The 24,841-nt window shown below is 43.5% G+C and overlaps 1 protein-coding gene across 4 annotated transcripts in view; it reads left to right on the top strand.

The window, feature by feature from the left end:
- The window catches only part of LOC114559609 (voltage-dependent calcium channel subunit alpha-2/delta-4), a 245,186-nt gene that overhangs the window by 59,914 nt on the left and 160,431 nt on the right, over nt 1-24,841 (top strand). For 3 of the 4 annotated variants that reach the window (XM_028584356.1, XM_028584355.1, XM_028584354.1), the window contains one exon: nt 6,575-6,704. The exons of the other annotated variant lie outside the window; for it this stretch is intronic. In XM_028584356.1, coding sequence (XP_028440157.1) covers nt 6,661-6,704 — 44 coding nt within the window. In that variant the 5' untranslated portion in view covers nt 6,575-6,660. The remainder of the gene's footprint in view (nt 1-6,574; nt 6,705-24,841) is intronic. 4 annotated transcript variants of the gene reach the window in all.

The following is a 24,841-nucleotide window of genomic DNA, read 5'->3' as shown; positions in this document are numbered from 1 at the left end:
TCTGCTCTCTGTGTGTCCCACACGGAAGGGAGGGCTCTCTCTTCAGGTCACACTGACACGTCTCACACCTTCTCTGTGTGTCTGTCTGTCTGCCTGCCTGTCTGTCTGTCTTTGTGTGTAAAGTCTGATTAAAGGTGGCTGACAGGGTACATTCCCCCAGTGGAGCTCCATGTTTAGCAGTAATCCCGTTTGTCTCAGAGAGCTCCTGACCAGTCTGATACCTGGACTGGCGTCTCGGCCCATCCCATCCATCCATCCATCCATCCATCCATCTATCTATCCATCCATCCATCCATCTTCGTCCGATTATCCGGTATCGGGTCGCGGGGGGAGCAGCTCCAGCAGGGGACCCCAAACTTCCCTTTCCCGAGCAACATTAACCAGCTCCGACTGGGGGATCCCGAGGCGTTCCCAGGCCAGGTTGGAGATATAATCCCTCCACCTAGTCCTGGGTCTTCCCCGAGGCCTCCTCCCAGCTGGACGTGCCTGGAACACCTCCCTAGGGAGGCGCCCAGGGGGCATCCTTACCAGATGTCCGAACCACCTCAACTGGCTCCTTTCGACGTGAAGGAGCAGCGGCTCTACTCCGAGCTCCTCACGGATGACTGAGCTTCTCACCCTATCTCTAAGGGAGACGCCAGCCACCCTCCTGAGGATTTCCCATCTCGTTCTTTCGGTCATGACCCAGCCTTCATGACCATAGGTGAGGGTAGGAACGAAAACTGACCTTCTGGCTCAGCTCGCTGGTGCGATAGATTGAATGCGATACCGCCCCCGCTGCGCCGATTCTCCGACCAATCTCCCGCTCCATTGTCCCCTCACTCGCGAACACAACCCCAAGGTACTTAAACTCGTTCACTTGGGGTAAGGACTCATTCCCCACCTGGTCATATATGTTCTATATGGCTCGGGTTAAACTCTTTGTAAAACCAACACAAACAACGTATGCGGTTATTAACCAGTTTGATAAAGAACAAAGAGTCAGACAGACAGAGAGAGACACACACACAGACACACAGACAGACACAGACAGACACACACATAGACAATCACATAGACACACACACAGAGGCAGACAGACAGAGAGAGATACACACATACACACAGAGGCAGGCAGACAGACAGAGAGAGAGAGAGAGAGAGAGAGAGAGAGAGAGAGACACACACACAAACACACACAGACAGACACACACATAGACAATCACATAGACACACACACAGAGGCAGACAGACAGAGACACACAGACAGAGAGAGAGAGAGAGAGACACACACACACAGACACACAGACAGACAGAGACACACACGCACACACAGAGAGAGACAGACAGACAGACACGCACACAGACAGAGACACACTCACACACACACAGAGACACACAGACACAGACGGACACACACAAAGACAGACAAACACACACACAGACACAGACAAACACACACACACACACACACACACACAGAGGACCTGCTATTTTCTTAAAGAGATCAACGCACCAGTATAAACTTGAGGCCACTAACGTAGGCTCCGCAGAACCATAAATCCGACCCAACGGTGTGTGACGGAGAAGTGTTAATGAGAGAAATCAGACCCATGGAACAAAGCTAGGAAGGATTTCTTTGATGACGCAGCTCTGGTCCAGAGGAACGTTCTGGACGCCCCCCAAGGTCTCATGCCCGGGCAGCCTGGCCCTCGGTGACGCTCCGGGACCAAAAATAGTGCCATAAAGTCATCCATCAAAACAAGTAGGCCAAGGGTCAGTTAGGAGAGGGACACCGCAGAGATAAAACTGGACCCCGCGGGGGAACATCCCAGAATACTGCAGTATTCACACTCCAACCGCTTTGAGCCGGTGAATTAAGTGTAACGTTTGTTCGGTTAATTTCTGTTTAAAAAGGTCAACCTGCCGAGACTTTGAAACGAGATAAATCAACAGTCAGTCACGTCTTCATTTGCGGGTGCGTTCAAGAACACTCCGTAAATCAAAATCCCAGTAGACAGATTATGAGTGAACAATGTTTTTGACAAGATGTTGATTGGTTTAATGGTTAAATGGTTTCTTGCGCTCGTCATAACTCACATATCAGTGTGTCCCTTGAATGTAGGACGGTTATTTTCATCGTTGATTCATCTGTCTTTTAGATTTATTTTCTGGATGAATGGATGAGAAGTTTGGTCTCTAAAATGTCCGAAATTTCTGAAAAATGTGGATCATTGTTTCCCAAAAAAAGCCCAAGCAAGATTACATCCTCAAATGTCTCGTTTTGGCCACAACTCAAAGATATTCAGTTCACTGTCCAGGCGGAGAGAAGACACTAGAACAATATTCACATTTAACAAGCTGACATCAGAGTTGCCGATTAATTTAATAGTTGCCGACAGATCGACTCATCTCTGCAGCTCTACTTGAATGCACCGGAACGATAAAACTTCTAAAACGCTACCTGCTCACAAATGCATCAAATAAGCGCATTATGATGCTGAAACCAAAAAAGGACAAGATGTTCCCTTCACACTCACATCCTAAACACACACATAGAAACTGAATGCTGGACCGAATTTGATCAATCAGCTTTTTCATTTACTGTAGTAGAAGAGTGGAACTAAACCCCACTTCACATTAGAGGTTGTGCAAGGCTCAGCAGTTTTAAAATGTCCTTAAAGGCTTGGCTGAAGGCGAAGCAACTATGTGATCGCTGATCTTTCTAGAACATGGAATATATATTTTGTATTCTGCTTTATACGGGATGTAATGCTTGTCATATGCTGTTTGTTCTTAAGTTTCTATCTGTTCTGACTAGGGCTGCCACCTCTTAGTCGATTAGTCGACTAATCGGCCGTTTTAGTCTTAGTCGACTAAGATTTCTTTAGTCGATTAGTCATTTTTTATGCTTATTCATGCTTAATTACTTATTTCCAAGAAACTTCTGAGCACATTTATGGTAAACACAAGATTTAAAGTGGTGCTTTTGCAGGATTAATTGTGGAGAAACTCAGTTTTACAGATGGTTAATTAACTACATTTATATTGTGCTTTTCTAGTCTTAACCACCTCTCAAAGCTCACAGCTCTGTCAATTAAATCAACTAATCCATTAGTCGACAAAATCCTATAAGTGTTAGTCGACTAAGAATTTCTTTAGTCGAGGACAGCCCTAGTTCTGATAGTATTGTCTATATCAGTGTTTTTCAAATAGGGGTACGTGTACCCCTAGGGGTACTTTGGAGGACTGCAGGGGGTACATGTCATTTTCATGACATCTGTTGACATTTCCGATATGCCCTCCTACAAACGCACATGTGTAAATTTTTGTCTGAGAATAAATGAGATGGTTCGGTTACTGCTGTCGGGTTAGGACAGAAAAATGCGGCCCGATCCGCACTCTAGTGCATGCGCGCGTTGAAAAAAGTTAAAAAAACTTTGTTTGATTGGCCAGCAGCACATTCAAATCAAATCATTCAACAAGCGGTCTACCATGGGGGCAAGAAAACAATAAAGTGATTTATGATACGATGATGATGATGGGTTGTTATGTGATACGATGATGATCGGTTGTTATGTGATACGATGATGATGGGTTGTTAGATTTTCTTTCCCAACGTGGCGTGTTACCCGGCCCGGGCCATCGGGCGTAGTAACCTACTGTTTGAACCCTGTGAAGACCTAATCTTTGAGAGACTAGGATGGATATTTTTAACTATTGTCGGTCATTTTATCAGACTGATCTCATAAAGTGGCGTATGTATTCGCCATTTTGGCGCGTTATCAAGACGCATAATCGCTTTTTCAGCGTGTTTATCAACGCAATTCGCCCGCCATTGACCTACATTACGAGTGAATTTTCGCCATAGCGAGTAGTATAAAGGAACGTAGGTCCACTGATGGGTAAAACAGGACTTTCACCCAGGAGAGCCGGGATCGTGTCCCGCGTGTGGCGATTTTCAGACGTTTTTTTTAAATTTATTTTTAAGTTTTTAAGTTTACAAGTCATGATGTCATGTTGCATTTTATAGACCGAATGGTTAATCGATTAATCATGATAAAAATCCGCTGGACAGACCGTTTAAAGTTAATACCTTTTTTAATAATATTGCCACTAATGAACTTCTGTGTTCTCTGGTATTCTATCAGCCCGTCACTCAGCAGACGCGGTGTATGAACAGTCGATGAATGCAGTCGGATTATATCCACTGTGATCCCTCGTACGTCTTCCAGCATGGCTGCCAGAGAAGACTGTAAGCTATATCTGAGATAAAATCCTCCAGCGTTCACAGAACAACATGACATGTGTTTTTCTGATTCCCCGGGCTCCCTTCTGGGGGAGTCATTTGGGAGAAAAGAGTGTCAGCGAAATGCCTGAAATGTAAAATGAGAGAGCAGGGTTGTATCAGAGCCAAATATCAAAGCGTTACATATCTTCTTTCTGAGAGGCCCTTACTTGCCGCTCTCGCTCTCTCTGCAGTATGTTAATGCAGAGAGAGTTCATTCTCCAAAAACAGCTATTTCAATTCCAGAGATCAAGGGAACTTTATCAGGATGCATAGTATCCTGGAGCCATGAAATAACTGGCCTTTAAAAATAAACATCTGCCTGCCTCTATGGGAATTTAACATAGGGGTGTACTGACTTATGCCCCCTGTATTTTAAGGAAGAACATTTATTTATTTACGATACATTATTCATTCACAAAGAAAATTGGTGTCCTAAAAGGTTGGATTTTTCCTAATTTTTTTTAATTAAGGCATTAAGATCAATTTCCAAACGATGATTTTTTTAATGCCTTTTTTTAGTCAACTTTAGCATGGGTTCATAAACTTATGAGCACCACTGTAGTTTGTCCAGTTGATATTTAATCAGTTGTTTCGTCAGAGAAGGAGTTACTTTTTTTAACTTTTAAACTAAGGAGATAAAAGAAGGCTTTATTTTCAGGATGGAGTATTTTATTCTTTTTTTTTTTACCCAGAGCTTTGTCAGGATTTTACACCATTACAAAAACCCTGATTGACAGCAGGAAAAAGAAGTCAAAGACATCGCTACAGTATATGCATGTGAAAAAATGAAAGAAGGACACCGAGATAAGGGGTAACTTAAACACTTAAGTTTCAGTGACTGATGGGAACAACAACCTTTGACATTGGTCCAGTATTAAGGGAGATCTCTGCAATTGGCAGCGGCAAAACAAGCTACAATCTAAGTTAATAGGACAATAGTCCAGCTTGTATTTACCTTCACTAAAGTGCTTGTGTTGCCGCTGACAGACTCAGATTAATATTCTAAGTGTCTGACAACATTATGGTCGACCTTTCTGTTAAAGAGTAAGATCCTTTTTTTAAACATACAAACATCTGGGAAATTGCATTCGCTTAAACCCACCAGACTCCATGTAAATAAACCGTCATTTTAGCATCGTAAAACACACTTCATTCAAAGTCGACAGGTACCAACCATTACAACTCTAGTTTGGGTTGAAATAAACACATAGTTTACTGATTTACATGTGAACATATGTTGGCTCTATACACGCTAAAAGTATTGTGTTTTTTAAATGGAGTCTGGTGGGTTTAGAGCTAGAGACTTCAGAGCTGTTTCTGGTTAAACAGAAAGGTCTCAAAGAGGTTTTAAAGGTCTATCTCTTAGAGTTGGGCGATTTGTTTCCCTAAAAAAATTTGATGATTTTCGATTCGATTTTCCCCACTCTTCCATTTAAAACAAAATAACTGCAAACTGTAATTATATTTTAAAAATATATATTTATTGTATTTAATTAAAATGCATCAACATAAACAAAATTGCAAAGGCAAACCCTTTCTCTAAGTGAAAAGTCACTGTGCAGTGTGCAACAAAGATTGTTAAACATTCAAATTATTGATACTGTATTTGGATTAAAAAAGATTTTTTAGATTAAAAAAAAAAAGATTAAAAAAAAATCTAAAATAATCAATTTTTTGAAAATATGAATTGATTTGACCTACCAACTCGATTTTTCGACTTCAGTGATCTGGACCAATGTCACAGATTGTTGTTCCCATCAGTCTCTCAGACACAAAAACATGGGAAATAGGGTCCAGGTTGAAAAAAGCGGCTGTTACCCTATAAGAAGCTAGGATTCCTACATCATGGACCCAATTATTCAGTTATTTTGGATTTATTCTGTCAATAAACAATATGTATATCTATGAAAGTACTGACATAACTAAACTATGAAAGCCCTAAAAGGCAAGGTGAAAAAAAAAATTTTTCTGCGCATTTTTTGCCCAAACCTAAGTTCATCTCCTACGTAGGAAATCTTATCCGTACGTACGAGATGTAGTGGCATCTTTTCGTTCATTTCCTGTCTGGAACACACTTGCGTCTTTCAAACTCCAGACCTCGTAACGCAGAAGAAGTGAAATATTTTTAGGGACCAAGCCGAAGGGAACGCGTTCGGACTGTTCGAGATGACAAGGAAACTACGAGTCGTGGAGGTGACGTTTATTTCCCCTCTAAAAGCCTGATTTGGACACAACAGAAATGTATTAATTGTTGACAAGAATGTGAACTTTATTTGGATTTCTTTATTTTTTTTATCACCACAGACGAGCCGTCAGCTCAGTGGATCACCCCTCGGAGGCCGAGCTGAGCACTGCAGCTTGCGTTCCTAAACGTGCTGGCATGTTGGGAAATGTGTCCACTAATGCTCAGTAAGACCGCGGACACGCTGGGAATGTATGTGAGACACACACACACACATGCTCTGCACGCTTCACCCTGGGTTCCTGAGTCCGAGACGTGAGGAGAAAACGTGTCTAAATTTAAATCTGAAGAATCCCGTCTCAGCTGAGACACCTGAACTTCTCATCACTCTGGTACCCGATCTCCAGTTATGAAATGTATTTTTATTTGGGTGGTCGGACACTCTCGACGCCCACGGAGGCCGACGTGAAGTACTGTACTTTTAGTACAATTTTTAAATGAATTTGTACTTAACATTTTCATGTTATGCTTCTTTTTATTACTCCTACTGTACTTCAAATGTATCTCCCCGCTGGAGTTACTGCAGCTCCAATAAAATTACAATTTTACTGCTGCAAAGAGTAATCGAGTAGTTTGTACCTAGTAAATTAACCGCCAACTATTTTTATAATCGCGTTGTCATTTCTGTATGAAAAACTTTGCAGATTCCCGCTTGTTAAATGTGAACATGTTCTAGTTTTGTTGAGTTGAGGACAAAACAAGACATTTGAGGACGTCATCTTAATAATAATACATCTATTTCTTATAGCGCTTTTCTAGACACTCAAAGACGCTTTAGATTAGATTCAACGTCATTGTCATTGTGCAGAGTACAAAGACAGCGAAATGCAGTTTGCGTCCAACCAGAAGTGCAAAACAAAATGCAGAAAAGTGCATTGCGATATACAAAGTATAGACAGGTGGCGCATAGGCAGGGCGTATACTTCAGATAAACAAGCATATTACTACGAATTTGCAGAATCTGGAGAGACACAGGGCCATCTTGTGGTTACATAGATACAACAAATGGACGAGGTTACGTAACGGAGAGAAGAGAAGAAAAACACACCGGTGCATGGGGCAAGCAGGAGAGGTGGGCAATTCTCGTTTCTCTCCCTCTCCTCCCGTTGCCTGCCCTGCTTTGCTCTCTCGTCTAGTCTTTGTCTCTGTGTACTTCTAGAGTCTCTCTCACGGCACTGCTCCTAAACTACGAATTATGGATTTGATCAACTGGTCTCTCAGCGTAATTGACACCATCTTCTCGACGAGAAGCTCGGGTTTCGGGGGAACCTGACTGCCCTGCCGGGACCTTCGCAGCTGGCTACACGATGGACGCGTGGGAGAGAGGTGGCGGGTCGTGTGTCTGGCGGTTCTTTCCGTGGAGGACATTGAAGATATCTACCTATTCAGAACCATGATAACAGGTCTTTTGCTGATTGGCTCAGGCACTGCCCTGGTTTATCGAGAAATTAAGAAGAAGACGGGAACCGAGCAAAATACCAGGCTGCCCGTCACGGTTGAAGCTGTATGTGCAGAGCTGTCGGAACTTGGATTTGGATACTGTGAACACCATGGGCCAAAAATTTGATACAATCTTGGAGAGACTGTCAGCTCTGGATAGGCTGGACAACATCTTGGGGAAACTCATGGTTTTGGCAAGTAAATTTGATCGATACGGAGACCAGAGGGGACATTTCAGAGAAGTCGAGAGTGACTAACTGCGGCTCCTCGCCCTAAGTCAAAACAAATTCCAATCTTATCTTTTCGGCTCCCTGAACCAGCGCTGGCCTTGGCCGAGGCCGGTGTTGAATAATCACCTCCCCCTGGAGCACTGCAGCGAGGCACACTCTTGCGTTCCCTACCCGATTCCCACAGACACCTGTTGATTGTTGACTCGGACTGGGTCCTGTTTAAAGGCTGACTCCATGGCAACCGGCTGTGTATCGCAATGACAATCGTGCGGACTGAGAAAACCAGATTACGGGGGCCAGACGTAGCTTGACTACTCAGGCCTACATACACACGAACTCTTACATATATACAGATATGCAATCACCCCCCACCCCCAATCCAGCGCCTTCACCGCTTCTACCCCCAGTGAGGCGGGCGGGTCTGGGACCAGCGCCTTTGTTTGGCTGCAGGACCAGATGTCTGCTTGCCTGTGCTGGACTACCTGCAAATTTTTTCATCAGCCTTAGCCGATAACCGATTCGGCTGCCGATATTTGGTGCCGATACAGCTTTTGCTCCCTCAATTTACATCATAAAAATGTAAAACCCTGCCACACTGGATTTGTTTTCGGAATCTGCTCTGCCATTTCTTTAAAACTAATAAACAAAAACACAGATCAGTGTCACTTCTGCAATCATCTACACTAATATGACCCAAATGATGTGTGCAGTGTGCATCATGTGGACGGGTGCAGCAACTCCAGCCGGAAAAAAAACTATTGGCAGTTGCGATACACGTAAAAACGCAAATATTGGCCCGATATATTGGCCGGCCGATAAAATCGGTCTATCGCTAGTGCTTGACTGTTTGATGTGATCGGGGGGGTTCCTGAGGGGGGGTGCAGCAGCTGAGAAGGCTCTGTCGCCCCCCAGGTCCAGAGCCCAGGTCTTGGGCTTTGGGAAGTCTGAGATGAAACTGAGGAAATGACCAAACTGGAAGAATCCCCCTGAAGTCACCATGTGGCAACGTTTTGCCTTCCCCGTGAGCGAGTTATGGAGACAAACGAAAAAGGTATAACATGTCGGCTCCAACGGGCCTCCATGGTGCATTCATGTGCACCTTGTTAGACTAGATGTTCATTCAATTGCACCTCGTAAACTCTGAGGAACCTTAAACTCTCGTCGTTAAATACCTTTTTACCATCTTGTGGCTCATATTGTGGCATTACCGTCCCTGTTGGAAAACATCGGGTTTTTTTTAATCTAAATTTGAATCGAATCGTGACCTTTAAAAAAAAAAAATCTAAAAGACACACACACACACACACTCACACAGCTCTCTCAGCTATGTGTAGTCAGGGAGGAAGGCAGGTGGAGGCTGCCAGAGGTTTGATGGCAGAGAGCTGTGTGTGTGTGTGTGTGTGTGTGTGTGTGTGTGTGTGGTGTTCAGGAGTCCATCTTGTTTTTTCATTTGCTGTGCTCCGTGACATTTGTTCCTGAAGCTGAACATGTGCAGGACAATTTCTCGATTCTTCCAGCAGTGGACAGCTGCGGCGTGAATTACACTAAAGCTGCTGCTTTGGGGGGATTAAGCTGGTGCTGAGTGTGTGTGTGTCTCCTGGGACATGTTAACCCTGTGCAGTCAGAGGTCCTTCAGGTCCTGGACCAGGATCTTTTACTGTCTCTCTAACTTCAGGATTTTACCAAACTGATTGGACGAGACCTGCTGGAGAAGATCTGTGCACAAACGTGTAAGATTTAGGGAGATTAAAAGTCACATTTCATGACTAGATGTACCACAAATTGTCGATTTATTTGGTTCAGTTTATGATATTAAAGTGAACATTCTCCAAAGTAAGTCTCTGACAATTGAGCCCAAAAGCAAGTTCGTGGTAAATCCCATTTGTTGTAGGAGTAAATACACATATCAGGGTTTTTGTAGTGTTATGTATGAATCAGTTGAACGCTTGTGTTCACATGTAACAAAATGTTCGTCTTAAGGCTGTTACACACCGGGGCCGTGACAAATAAGCAATGCAAAAATGCAAAAATAATTGGCTGCGAATATTGGCGTTGTGAAAGCTCCGAAATCCACCTTGTTTTGGAAAAAAATTACGTTGCTTTATCTGCGCGTAATATTGGTGTTCTGTGTGAAAGTACTCGTGATGAAAACATTTGAAAAGATATACTGACATGCGAATTAATCGCACAAATAAGACGATGTGTAAAGGCCTTTAGTCTCAATACTCGAACAAACAGTGCACATACACAGTAGATTAAAAGACACACTATTAACAGCAACATTATTTACAGGCTCAGAATTATTATAAATTATATTGTAGGGCTGCAACTTTACAAATCTATGAGTTGCTTGGTCTACAAAATGTCAGAAAATGGTGAAAAATGTGGATCAGTGTTCCCCAAAAAGCCCAAGATGACGTCGTCAACTCAAATATATTCAGTTTACTGTCACAGAGGAGAGAAGATACTAGAACAATATTCACATTGTGTGTTGTCCCCTTCGGTTCTATCAGTTAGTTTTGTAGTTACTTCATTTGTAGTCTGCTGTAAATATCCACGGCGTTCAACTTCCGGGATTGCGCCATTGCCGCCAGAAAATCCGCCAGATTTCACTCATTTAGGCCGGATATTCGTTACCTTCCTCTTCCTTTGTGTTGGCGTTCTAACCTCCGGCTGATTTGTGAGGACTATGGTAAACTGCTCCACAGATCTCTGCAGGGTAAATCCAGACAGCTAGCTAGAATATCTGTCCAATCTGAGTTTTCTGTTGTACGACTAAAACTACTTTTGAACGTACACACGTTCCACCAAAACAAGTTGCTTCCTGAGACTTTTCTGAACAGGGAGAGAAGATCTTCTAATCCTGTTTGTCCTTAAGACTCTAAGAATATGACAGAAATATAGTTCCTTTAACACAGTTCAGACCTTTAGGGCCCTAACTTTGGCCACAGCGCAAAGCCTGACCCAAGTGTCTTTGCTAGTTTAAGACCGACCCAGTTGTCAGTTTCCCGTCCAGCGCCCGCGTCGTTTAAATAGCAAATGCACCTGCGCCAGTCTTTGCGCCCATGGGCGTGCTGGTCTTACAGGGAGGTGTGTTCAGGTGCATTCTGGGTGTGCTGGTCTTACAGGGAGGTGTGTTCAGGTGCATTCTGGGCATGCTGGTCTTACAGGGAGGTGTGTTCAGGTGCATTCTGGGCGTGCTGGTCTTACAGGGAGGTGTGTTCAGGTGCATTCTGGGCATGCTGGTCTTACAGGGAGGTGTGTTCAGGTGCATTCTGGGCGTGCTGGTCTTACAGGGAGGTGTGTTCAGGTGCATTCTGGGCGTGCTGGTCTTACAGGGAGGTGTGTTCAGGTGCATTCTGGGCGTGCTGGTCTTACAGGGAGGTGTGTTCAGGTGCATTCTGGGCGTGCTGGTCTTACAGGGAGGTGTGTTCAGGTGCATTCTGGGCGTGCTGGTCTTACAGGGAGGTGTGTTCAGGTGCATTCTGGGCGTGCTGGTCTTACAGGGAGGTGTGTTCAGGTGCATTCTGGGCGTGCTGGTCTTACAGCGAGGTGTGTTCAGGTGCATTCTGGGAGTATTGCTATCTTGAGGCAGCGGGAAGTGATGGCGCCATTGACCAACAAAAACCTGGTCTAAAGTCAATAATGCAGCATTTCATTGTTATTTTAACAGAGCGTTAGTAAAATGCTCCTAGGCTTGTGCACAGCGCGCACACATTATGCTTGTTACACACACAGGGACGCACAGCAGCACACACACATGCAGAAGATTACAAATAAAAATATTACGGTGCAAATCCTCCATCAAAACAGCAATGCTCCAAGGTCCAAACGCGCCTGGCTTTTAAAGGGAATGGGAGATGATCTCTGATTGGTTGATTGCATGTTACGCCCCAAACACACCTCTGATTAATGAAGACACTAAGGACAACCCTTTAGGACCAGCAAAAGTGGATTTGGACCTGCTTCACGCCATGCGATTAGATTGTAGCCCTTAAACTAGGGCTGCACAATTAATCTAATTTTAATCACGATCACGATTTGGGGCTTCCCACGATCAAATTTGCGTGATCGAGCGATATTTAAAATGCGTCATTCCGTTCATAGAACAGTTTTTGCAAAGCCACTCTAGAACCACTGTCTGATCACGTGCCTCCATGAGCCAATCAGAGCTGTTCCCGGCACCGCGAAGCTCAGTTTCTAGATGTAGACAGTCACAGAGGACAGAGTAACGGGAGGAAAACTCCACAACTGGTAGCAGTCGCTCATCATAAGCCGGTCACGATGTTTACCAGTTCACCAGTAAAAGCAACATCTTGTCCCGTCCGTTTTGTTTTTCAGACAACAGCAGTGACCATAGTGCTAGTTTGTGTCTATTAGCTCATAGCTTTAGCAGCAGACTGTTTGACGTCTCGATGTTGGAATCTGCTATCTGAAATACAGACACACTAGCTTTAGCTTTAGTGGCTTACGGTAGGCTAACGTTACCTGCTGTGTAACATGTTATTAGTGTTTACTGTGGCTAACGGTAGGCTAACATTACCTGCTGTGTAACGTGTTATTAGTGTTTACTGTGGCTAACGGTAGGCTAACGTTACCTGCTGTGTAACGTGTTATTAGTGTTTACTGTGGCTAACGGTAGGCTAACGTTACCCGCTGTGTAACGTGTTATTAGTGTTTACTGTGGCTAACGGTAGGCTAACGTTACCTGCTGTGTAACGTGTTATTAGTGTTTACTGTGGCTAACGGTAGGCTAACGTTACCTGCTGTGTAACGTGTTATTAGTGTTTACTAGCGTGACGTGCAGCGATGTTTATGTTGCCTCTAACGTGGGTTTCGGAGCATCGGTGCGCAACGCAGACATGCAAGTAGCAGTGTAATGAGCCGCCGAAATCCGCGTTGCTATTTCGTCCGGTAGATTTATGTGTGGAAAGCGGTGGCACAACAGCTGAAATGGCATACTCCTTCACAGTATCCTTCAACAAAGGAGGAATGTAGCACAATATGGATGTAAAAGCGGTTATAATAAGCCTATGTGACAATAAAAGTTGTTTTGGTAAAAATCAACAAATAATCGTGATAATTAATCGTGATCTCAATATTAATCAAAATAATCGGGATTATCATTTTGGCCATAATCGTGCAGCCCTACCTTAAACTGTCCATTTCTAAATGACAGTCTTGACTTCAACAGTAAAGTCTGAAACGTAAGAACTGGACTCAGACATTAGAGCAGCGTAGAGAAAATATCCGTCATCTTCTGCCTGTTTTATCGTCTACGTGTTCCGCCGTTGGTGCAGCTGCAGTGACTTTACTTCCTTTGTAGGATTAATGTTACACCGTCTGACTAATCACACATAACATCGCTGTATCTGTACGGAGAGAAGTAACTTGGCTGAAGGTCTGTGGACGAGCACTTTGAAGTATGGCCTTTCAGCAGCAGCAGCGGGCGGCCGCTCGGCTCAGGATTGGCTCCGGTTAGACCTTCACCGTGAATCATGTCAACCACAGAGAATATGCTGATTTCCACAGGAAGACGCTTAAAACCCCTGAAAATTGTGCTGGGTAACGGGACACCGTGCAGCAGAGAGGGGATTTCTGCCGCTCTGAGAGCCTCTTGTGTGTTAATCGTCCGCTCAAATCTGCAGAATCGGAGCGTTGTGCCAAGTTGGAACCCTTTTATTGATAGTTTGCAAAAGGCAGCGGCCGATGCCAGAGGTATAAAGCTCGATTTTGGACCGGAGCGGAGTTTATTCTCCTGGAAATGACCTCTGTCCAAGCTCGACTCTGGCTTTCTTTCTATTCCGAGTTGTAAACGACACATGTGAAACATTGCTGAAGAACCATTCAGTATCTGGTTTTAACATGCATAATGTGACAAACACAAGAAGCATTTTAAGTGTGAAACCGAATCATCCTCCCCCCCCCCCCCCACCCCAAGTAACTGACCTCTGATTCAGTTTGGAGGAATCTGAGTTCAACCTGCTGTTAAAAAACAACAGCCAAGGATGAACAACATGTGGTCAGAGACTGCAGCCTCTTTATTGTTCAAAGCCACAGAACTTTATTTCGTGATGTACGAAAACACAAACCACACACACACACACACACACACACGATGGTAGTGGTCTGTTCTCCCCTTCCTTCCTCTTAAACCTCCACACACACGTTTGGTTTCCATTAAAAGGGAATCATCACAGAAGAGAACTCGTTTACCGTCTCTTAGTGAAGATGTAAAGGCAGCACTTGACCCGAGCGTAACGCGACACGACCCCTTTGCTTCCTTTAACGGGCGAATGAAACCGCATCCGGGGGCCGATGAGCAGCGAACGCTCTTTGTTTTCGGGTGGATTTTGTTTGTCGGGGGGACTGGCTTGAGAAGTGGAAAACCATCTGTGCGCGTTAGTTTGCGAGGTGTTTGTTTTCTCGGAGCGCCACGCCACTCCAAAAGGTAACTGGGGGGGCTCTTTTAACGAGACGTTGTTTTTTTTACGTGCAAGGCAAGTGGCAGCGACGCGGGGCCGCCACGAGGACGAGTTTACGAGCGACCACACAGGCAGGCGGTGGGCGAGTGGCCTCGGTTTGATTGGAGGGGGCCCTCCGATCTTTACGGCCTCTGAAGACCCAGAGAGAAGAGGTTGGATGTGAGGATCAGGTAGACCTGGCGAAGAGGCGTTGGCGTCTCCGAGATGATCTTTAAGGTTTAACAGACGGACAACTGTCCCAGTTATGGATGTTGAAAGTCATCGGACTGCCAGCTGGAGTGACCTTTCCTCTTCGGTCAGGACAAAGTCCCAACAAATCCTCAGTCAAAACAAGCCACTGTCTCCCGAAAAGATTTGTAGGTATGTAAGTTTTATGTCGTTAAAACTTACATACCTTAGACCGAGCATGCTGCCCGAGGCTCGCAAACTGCTTTATGAGACAGATATTTCTCTCTGCGATGCTACTAATGATTGTGTCAACTTGTGCGACACATATTGTTGCATAAAACTTCACCAGAATGCAGAAAATGTTGAGAGGATGTCTAAGGTTTAACGGACGAACCAGTTATGGATGTTGAAAACTCATCGGATCGTCAGCTGGAATGACCTTTCGTCTTCGGTCAGGACAAGTCCCGACAAATCCTCAGTCAAAACAAGCCACTGTCTCCCAAAAAGATTTGTGTGAATGTTGTTTAATGCTGCCCGAGGCTTCCAAACTGCTTTTGAAACAGACATTTCCACGTGACAAAGAGCTTCCTCAGTGTTTGTTGGATCAAATCCGACAATCAACCAAAGGGTCGGCTGTTTTCTTCATTTATTCTATGGTGTCTTTCAGGACTTCCAGAAGAGGGCAAAAGGACCTTCATAAGTTCAGGCAACTATAACTACTCAATAGGGCACAATATATTGTATTTTTTTTTTCTTCAATCGTCGTCACGATAAGCACACCACGAAACGCTAGGGGTGGGGGAAAAAATCGATACAGCATAGTATCGCGATATTTCTCGTGGCAATACTGTATCGATACACAGGCGCCAAGTATCGATCTTTTATTATTTAAATTGCACATCAGAATTTAACTTTTTGGTAGTATAATAATAATAACATCAATTGCTTATTCAGTCCACCAGATGGCGCTGTTTGTTTTCTGGTGAGGTCAGCGGGGTGACTGTCAGCGTGCAGGAGGATGTAGATAAAATAAACATGGCAGCGTCAGAGAAAGAAATCAGAAATGCACCATCTGCGTTTAAATCAAGTGTTTGGACTTTTTTCGGATTTTTTAACAAGGAGGGGACAACTGAGATGGACATGAGACATGGGATTTGCAAGGAGTGTCGTATGCAAATAAAATACTCAGGGAATACCACAAACATGAGGGCTCATCTCACACGCCACCATCCAGAGTTAGCGTTAGCCGAGGACGGTAAAGCTAATGCTAAACCAGCTCCGCCCGAAAAACCAACCAACACTGGACACACTTAGCTTGACAAAGCTACCTCCCAATTCAGAGCGAGCTAAGAAAATAACTCAAGCCATCGCCTACTTCATGTGCAAAGACCTGCGTCCATACAACGTTGTGGAAAATGAAGGATTTTGTCACTTGCTAAAAACACCGGAACCAAGGTACGTGACTCCGTCGCTACCGCTTTTTGTACTCATTTTAATTGTAAAAATACCTGTAGTAGCACAGCAGTGCATACCTGTTGGTATTACAGTCTAGTCCACCTTAATTAAAAATGCAAACAGGTCAGTTTGCCAGGTGTATACAACATTTATAACATATTCATTAAAGTGCTGGTTAGTTAGTCAGCTTGACAGTCACATTTTACAGCAATAAAATTCATGTGAGATGAACAAACAGATGTTGACAAAGTTTTCCTTTGGGGACATAATAATGAAGTTGGAAAAAAGGTAATAAATTGCAATATATTGCAGAATATCGCAATATGTTTAAAATCGCAATAATATCGTATCGTGACCTAAGTATCGTGATAATATCGTAACGTGGTACCTCTGGTGATTCCCACCCCTACGAAACGCTGCGACATATTGCGAAAGACACTCTTTTTTTTTTGCCTTAGTTGGAAGAAAATATCAGTAGAAAACTGCACTTTACAGTTTTAAGCCAACAGGGACAATAAGTCAGAAAAATTTGACAACTGGGCAAACTCCACCGGGGTCAAAGGGTCAGATCTTCTCCTCCCCAAAGACTTTTAAGAAGAGTGCAAAAGGACCTTCAGAAGTTTAGGCAGCCAAATATACTTAATCATACATTTTGACGAGAAGTCCTTAAATTGCTCAAAGAAAGTCCCAACCTGGCACCACCTGCTGAGGAAGTTCATGTGAAGTGATCAAAAGGACCAGAAAAGCTTCTAACTGGACCCTCTGGTGAGCATCCTAGAAGACCCCACCTGGTGAGCATTGATTTGGTTATTTGCAGGTCAAATGATATAGGATGTGTATGATATGTATATGTAGGAATTGGCCAAATTTGGATCTATAAATATCCTTGTTTCATATAGGGCTGGGCGGCCACATCAAACACCAAATCGCTGCCACAACTAAGTTACATTTTAATGTAGGGCTGCACAGTTAATCGCAATTTTATCGAAATCGCAATATGGACCAATGCTACTACACAATGTTTCTTAAAGGCATAACATGTGTCAAGCACTTCTGAATTAAGTATTGTGGTGCTCCAGCCTACAACCTGTATCCTCGGACTCAAGAACAAAAAAATCTTTGTTTTGTACAGATCCTTGAAAAAGAAAATCACATTATAATCATTTACATTTTTTTTTTAATTTTAGTATTTTTCTAGTAAAATAAGAATAATGATACATAAATAAAATTCCCTCCAATATCGTGGATCGTATCGCAAATCGTAATATCAGTCAAAAATAATCGCAATTAGACATTTTCCTCACATGGTGCAGCCCTATTTTAATGCAGCGTTTAGTGTGTTTCCCTGTCGGCACGCTTTTGGTATTTTCCACATAATTTGGTTGAAAAGTGAAAGCTCTTTATACATCGAGGTTACATTTACGTACAGCATTTAAAGGTAATATCTCAGTGTGTAGTTTGGACCTGCCACTCACTGAAATGTGGTGAAATGTCAGAATTCCCCCCCAGAAGCAGAGACATTTTTAATATTCAGGCTGTTTAATACAGGTTGTGGTGAGTTGGCTGCTTTTAAAAATGTAGTGTTTGTTTTTCATGACGCGCTAAATTCAACGATGGCTAAGAAGACTTTTTTTGCTGACTTTCTTTTTTTTTTTTTAAATAATACAAAGTTAATTGACTTTTCTTTGTTAAATAAAAGCATGTCAATGAACTCAACCGTCAATGTCTGGCCCTTATTGTGATCAGCATTTCCAGTGTGGCCCCTTTAGTGACATTGAGTTTGACCCCTCCTGCTGTAAAGGAAAGCTCAGCGTGCGTCACATATCTGATTGAGACAAAACGGCAACTTTGAACGCTTTGACCTCATCCTTTAAAACCTGCTGCCTCCCCCCTTTTTGAATCCGACCCCGTCATGTTTTCAGGGTGAAGGGGTTTTCTGCAGACCGTCTCTGAGCACCAGCGAAGTGAAGTGACAGCTCCAGGTGGCTTCAGAGAGGACGAGAGGCCGAGCAGCAACTGTTGGCCCGACGCCGGCTGATAAATAATAAAGCAACTGTGAGCTGAGCGCTGGAAGAACAGAGAACAAGAAGTGACGCGCCGGCCGTTTAAACCTCTGCACTTGCGGTTTGGCACACATCGATCAGGCCTGGATTTTCAATTAAACAGATGTCACCGTGGATATTTCAACTTTTGAGACCCGCGATACGGACGGGGGTGATGTAATAAGTGGAGGGGTCCGCCGATAAGCTGCGGTGCACCAAAGCGATGCCGCGCTACTGCAAGATATAGTGTCCCACGTCAGTTCATAAAAAAGTCACGTTATTTTTATTTATTGATTCGTGTACAGGTCACGATTTTCTTGTTTATTTTGTGTACAGGTCACGATTTTCTTGTTTATTTCGTGTGCAGGTCACGATTTTCTTGTTTATTTTGTGTACAGGTTACGATTTTCTTGTTTATTTCGTGTACAGATTTTCTTGTTTATTTCGTGTACAGGTCACGATTTTCTTGTTTATTTCGTGTACAGGTCACGATTTTCTTGTTTATTTTGTGTACAGGTCACGATTTTCTTGTTTATTTTGTGTACAGGTCACGATTTTTTGTTTATTTTGTGTACAAGTCACGATTTTCTTGTTTATTTCGTGTACAGGTCACGATTTTCTTGTTTATTTCGTGTACAGGTCACGATTTTCTTGTTTATTTTGTGTACAGGTCACGATTTTTTGTTTATTTTGTGTACAAGTCACGATTTTCTTGTTTATTTCGTGTACAGGTCACGATTTTCGAATGTGACCATTTCACAAACTGCCATGACACTGGGCTGCACACACACACACACACATGCAGACGTAACAATGGGAAAATTAAACACCACATGCGGACACAACGGGGAAATTATGCAGGGGATATGTCCCCCCACTAATATTTAGAAGAGGTAGATTTGTCCACCCTTAAAAAATAGGAAATGTCGAGATCTATAAACGATCTTGTGCTACACAAATTGTACTAAATTTTTCTCGGAGGAGAACGGAGGATTTAAAAGTGCGTGGGCAAATTAGCTTTCACCGCCACGCTGCTCGCGTACCCTTATAGCTCGATCTGCGGTGAGAAACTAGCAGACATGGGGGACTCGAGTCACGTGACTTGACTCAAGTCGCAAATTTTAGGACTTGAGACTTGCTTGATTAACATTCATAAAAGACTCAACTTGACTTTGACTTGATATTTATGACTTGAGACTTGACTTAGACTTGAGTCAAATGACTTGAAATGACTTGATTTTCTGTTTAATAAATATATTTTGTCCCCCTCTGATATTGAGGAGGAGTGAATTTTACGATTTGAGTGCTGTTGCATGCGCAGGAACCGTTGATATGATGACGCGGCGCGCGGCGGCAGACCGTCAGTAAACAACACTGGCTACGGCTAGTAACTTAACGTCATGGATCCCTCTCATGGGCGCCGATACCGTGGCTGCTCGGAAAATACTGACCACCCACGTGTGCCAGAATGCCAGTTCATTTTTACATTAATTTAAAATTAAACACTGCAGTTGAGGAGCGTCTGTCATAGTGTGATTGGTTATGTCGGTGGCATTGATTCTTAATTTCCCACGAAGCTGATCGCGGTTACGTGCCAGTTAAACTTTTCATCTCCAATCCCCTCTGTATTAGTGAGAAGTGGCGCTGTCCTGAGTTGAAAGAGAGCCTATAGGCTAGGCCTAGTTTACGGCTTTATTATGGCGTGCGTTTGTGTCGGCCGCTGTCCGTTTCCTAAGGTTCTGAAATGCAAACACTTTTTTTGTAAAGGGTGTGCGCGTGTGAGCACCCACGGAGGAAAACATAAATCGGCGCTTATCCCTCTGCACAGAAAATAATAAAGTTTGGCTGTAAGGATTACACATCTGACCAGGCAAAGAAAAGCACGAACGACAGTTTGCAAGGTCTAAAATAGTTTCCATGACGGCACTTTTCATTCGATAACACTTCATTTGGATAAAAACGTGTGGATGGAAACATAGCTAGTGAAAATCATTTCCAAAACAAGCACGCTGCGTTTGCTTACAGGTATCCGGCTGGGGATGAGAGAAAGGGAGCACTTTTCAGAATCGCTGCAGAAAACCGAGCAAATGTACTTCAAAGACTTGGATCAAATCCCTAAAGTCTACAACTGCTGCTCGTTTTGAGGCAGCTCGGGAGATTGTGAGGCGCGGAAAGCTATTTATAAATGAATACATGAAAGAATCGTTCATTAAAACACCACGGCACCGACGTATTTACAGTGGAATTGTTCAGAAAATTTAAGATATGCTTCTTAAAGACCGTCAAAGACAGGCAACAAACCAATCACCATAGTAATGAATGCTCATTTAGACTTATTAGTAATGTTGCTAATTTGGACGTTTATAGACTGCGTTACCTTCATTAAAGGACAATTCCAGCGTAAAATGAACCTAGGGGTTAATAACGTGTACCGAGTCGACAGTTCTCTGGGATCTGTTTTCATGCTCATCGAATGCGTCTCTAGCTTTTAACAAGCTACCGCGAAACCGGCTCGACGCTCAAACTGTCCCGCGTTGCATCCCAACGGGGGCATCGGAGGGTGAAGCAGCTGGGTGACACGCAGCCCAGGGGTGAGGGAGGTAGGGAGAGTGGTGGTTGATCCCAGCCCCCCGCCCCCCACCAACCCCCCCACCTCCCCTCCAGATGCCCCACGATGACAGAGGACACTTGGCAGTGACGCGAGCTGTCGGTTCTCCCCGAGGCCGGAGCGTGCCAGGCGACAGCTGTAGCGCTAAGGGTCTCTACGCCTAACAACACCCCCAAAGAACATCACCCAACACCCCACCCCCCCCCCCAAAAACCCCTCTCCATAACCCCCTGGCCACACCAGGCCACGCGGGGCAACGGCCTCCTCAATACGACCATTGTTGAGCTAAGCCCTCCATATCAGAGGGATGAAACCCCCAACACACACACACACACACACACACACACACACACGCCATGGTCGTGAGTGGGGTGCTGTGTTAACATGATGGACTGGATTTTGATAGCTCAGCAGCTGTTTGCCGTGTTGAGAGCCAGGAGAGAAAATCCACCGTTCGAAACACACAAAACCCTTTGGAGGAGGAGAAAATACTTTTCCATTAAAGTACAGAAGTTCTTTTCGATGCTTCTGCATGTGCTCGTCCCATTACAGACCTATTTACACGAGTTACCAGTTGTTACGTTTGTTGAAATAGGGCTTATCCCGGTCTCCCCCTAGCTGTAGATAGTAGGGCTGCCACCTCTTAGTCGATTAGTCGACTAATCGGTCGTTTTGGTCTTAGTCGACTAAGATTTCTTTAGTCGATTAGTCATTTTTTATGCTTATTCATGCTTAATTACTTATTTCAGGAAACTTCTGAGCACATTTCTGGTAAACACAAGATTTAAAGTGGTGCTTTTGCAGGATTAATTGTGGAGAACCTCAGTTTTACAGATGGTTAATTAACTACATTTATATTGTGCTTTTCTAGTCTTAACCACCTCTCAAAGCGCACAGCTCTGTCAATTAAATCAACTAATCGATTAGTCGACAAAATCCTATAAGTGTTAGTCGACTAAGAATTTCTTTAGTCGAGGACAGCCCTAGTAGAAAGGGGGGCCAATGCATTTTTTGTGCATGCATCGTTTCATGATGCGTTCTTTTTGTCTTGTAATCGCGACTAGTAGCTCGAGTGTGACGTCACATTCGTGTCGAAAAACGAATAACCGCGGAGTTGTTGCGTTCTTTTTGTCACACGATACTACGAATCGGAGAAAAGATGGATTTTTGTAACATTTTTAGTAACATTTAGGATTCTATTCACCCAGTTATTGACATATTACACAAATATATTTCACAGTTTGATACATGAAAATTACGTTTTGATTAACGTTAACGTTAGACTACTGCTCTGCTTTCTGCTCCAGACTCGGCTTAAAGCCGTTGTTGTCATATAGCAACCGAGCAACTCTAGCCAATTTCAGCTGCACAAGCTCCAAAATAACTAATCAGGAGGTATTTAACTCCTAATAAGACTGTAGAGACATGTCTATAGGTAGCAGTATACAGCACTATGTTTAACTCCTAATAAGACTGTAGAGACATGTCTATAGGTAGCAGTATACAGCACTATGTTTAACTCCTAATAAGACTGTAGAGACATGCCTATAGGTAGCAGTATACAGCACTATGTGTACCACTTCTTCATTTGGTTACAACAACGACAAAAGTGCTTAAAATTGTAGAAAACCACAATGTTTACTACGTGTGATGCACGACGTAGCCATCTTTGAAAGTGAACTTGGGGTCCTCTGAGTTCAGACGACTTGACGAGTCGTATACAGTGCATACGGAAAGTATTCACAGCGCTTCACTTTTTCCACATTTCATTATGTTACAGCCTTATTCCAAAATGGATTAAATTACTTTTTTTTTGTCAAAATTCTACACACAATACCACATAATGACAATACGAAAAAAGTTTTTTTTAAATGTTTGCAAATTTATTAGAAATAAAGAACGAAAATATAATATCTACATAAGTATTCACAGCCTTTAATCAATACTTTGTTGTGGCACCTTTGGCAGCAATTACAGCCTCAAGTCTTTTGGAATATGAAGCCACAAGCTTGGCACACCTCTCTTTGGCCAGTTTCGCCCATTCCTCTTTACAGAACGTCTCGAGCTCCATCAGGTTGGATGGGGAGCGCCGGTGCACAGCCATCGTCGTTGTCCTGTTGAAAGATGACTTGCGTCCCAGTCTGAGGTCAAGAGCGCTCTGGAGCAGGTTTTCTTCCAGGATCTCTCTGTACATTGCTGCATTCATCTTTCCTTCAATCCTGACTAGTCTCCCAGTTCCTGCCGCTGAAAAACATCCCCACAGCATGATGGTGCCACCACCATGCTTCACTGTAGGGATGGTATTGGCCAGGTGATGAGCGGTGCCTGGTGTCCTCTAAACATAACTCTTGGCATTCACGCCAAAAAGTTCAATCTTTGTCTCATCAGACCAGAGAATTTAGTTTCTCATGGTCTGAGAGTCTTTCAGGTGCCTTTTGGCAAACTCCGGGCGGGCTGCCATGTGCCTTTTACTAAGGAGTGGCTTCTGTCTGGCCACTCTACCATACAGATTGGTGGAGTGCTGCAGCAATGGTCGTCCTTCTGGAAGGTTCTCCTCTCTCCACAGAGGAACCCTGGAGCTCTGTCAGAGTGACCATCTGGTTATTGGTCACCTCCCTAACTAAAGCCCTTCTCCCCCGATCACTCAGTTTAGAGGGACGGCCAGCTGTAGGAAGAGTCCTGGTGGTTCCAAACTGCTTCCATTTACGGATGATGCAGGCCACTGTGCTCATTGGGACCTATAAAGCAGCAGAATCTTTTCTGTAACCTTCCCCAGGTCTGTACATCGAGACAATCCTCGGAGGTCTATGGACAATTCCTTGGACTTCATGCTTGTTTTGTGGTCTGACATGTTAACTGTGGGCCCTTATATAGACAGGTGTGGGCCTTTCCAAATCATGTCCAATCAACTGAATTTACCACAGTTGGACTTCAGTTAAGCTGTAGAAACATCTCAAGGATGATCAGTGGAAACAGATTGCACCTGAGCTAAATTTTGACCTTGATCGCAAACGCTGTGAATACTTATGTACAATTGATTTCTTCGTTTTTTTTAGTTTTAATAAATTTGCAAAAATCTCAAACAAACTTTTTTTAAGTTGTCATTATGAGGTATTATGTGTAGAATTTTGAGGGAAAAAAATTAATTTAATCCATTTTGGAATAAGGCTATAACATAACAAAATGTTGAAAAAGTGAAGCGCTGTGAATACTTTCCGTATGCACTGTATAAACAACCTCGGTGGCGTTCTTTTTGCAACTTCCGGTTCGTAACTCCGGAAAACAACTCGTAGATCGACTTCGGTGGACAAAAAGAATGCACCATTAATCCGGTGCAACACCGGCAGCGCTGCCGCTAGTTAGCTTAGCGTAGTGAATGGAATCCTATGTTGCCGGTTAGCATGTTGTGAATAAAAGTGAGCCAACAAAAGACAAAAAAACAACCTAATTACTTGCACAGAGACAAAAAAATGTGGTGGCCCACCTATCTACAGCCAGGGGAGACCGTGATAATAACTATTTCAACAAACGGTGGCGTATCCCTTTAAGGCTGCAGGCATCGCCAATGATTTCTCAAATCCATTTGAGTCCGAGTCACAAGGTCCCGATTCCATTACACATCTGATTCAATCTCAATAAAGTTAGAGAAGTTTTTAGTTGCCATACAAATTTAGCTTGGATATAAAAGAGACTCTTTTGCTGTAAATTGTAAAAGCAAGAAGCAACCCTTAGATATCTTTTATAATGCACCGTGTTAATGTTTACGTTGAGAACTGACCCCCCCAGAAAGTTAGTTTAAAGTACTTTTTACTCACACGTCCACGGCGAAAAGTCAGCTATTAAAAGATCTATTCCTGGATCGCAGGTTCCAGGAATCGAGAGATAAAAACAGGAACTCTCA

This window comes from Perca flavescens, chromosome 8 (assembly GCF_004354835.1).
Source record: "Perca flavescens isolate YP-PL-M2 chromosome 8, PFLA_1.0, whole genome shotgun sequence".
Classification (NCBI taxonomy): Eukaryota; Metazoa; Chordata; class Actinopteri; order Perciformes; family Percidae; genus Perca; species Perca flavescens.
The sequence above is the reverse complement of the archived record's forward strand: the minus strand, read 5'-3'. Positions and strand labels throughout refer to the sequence as shown.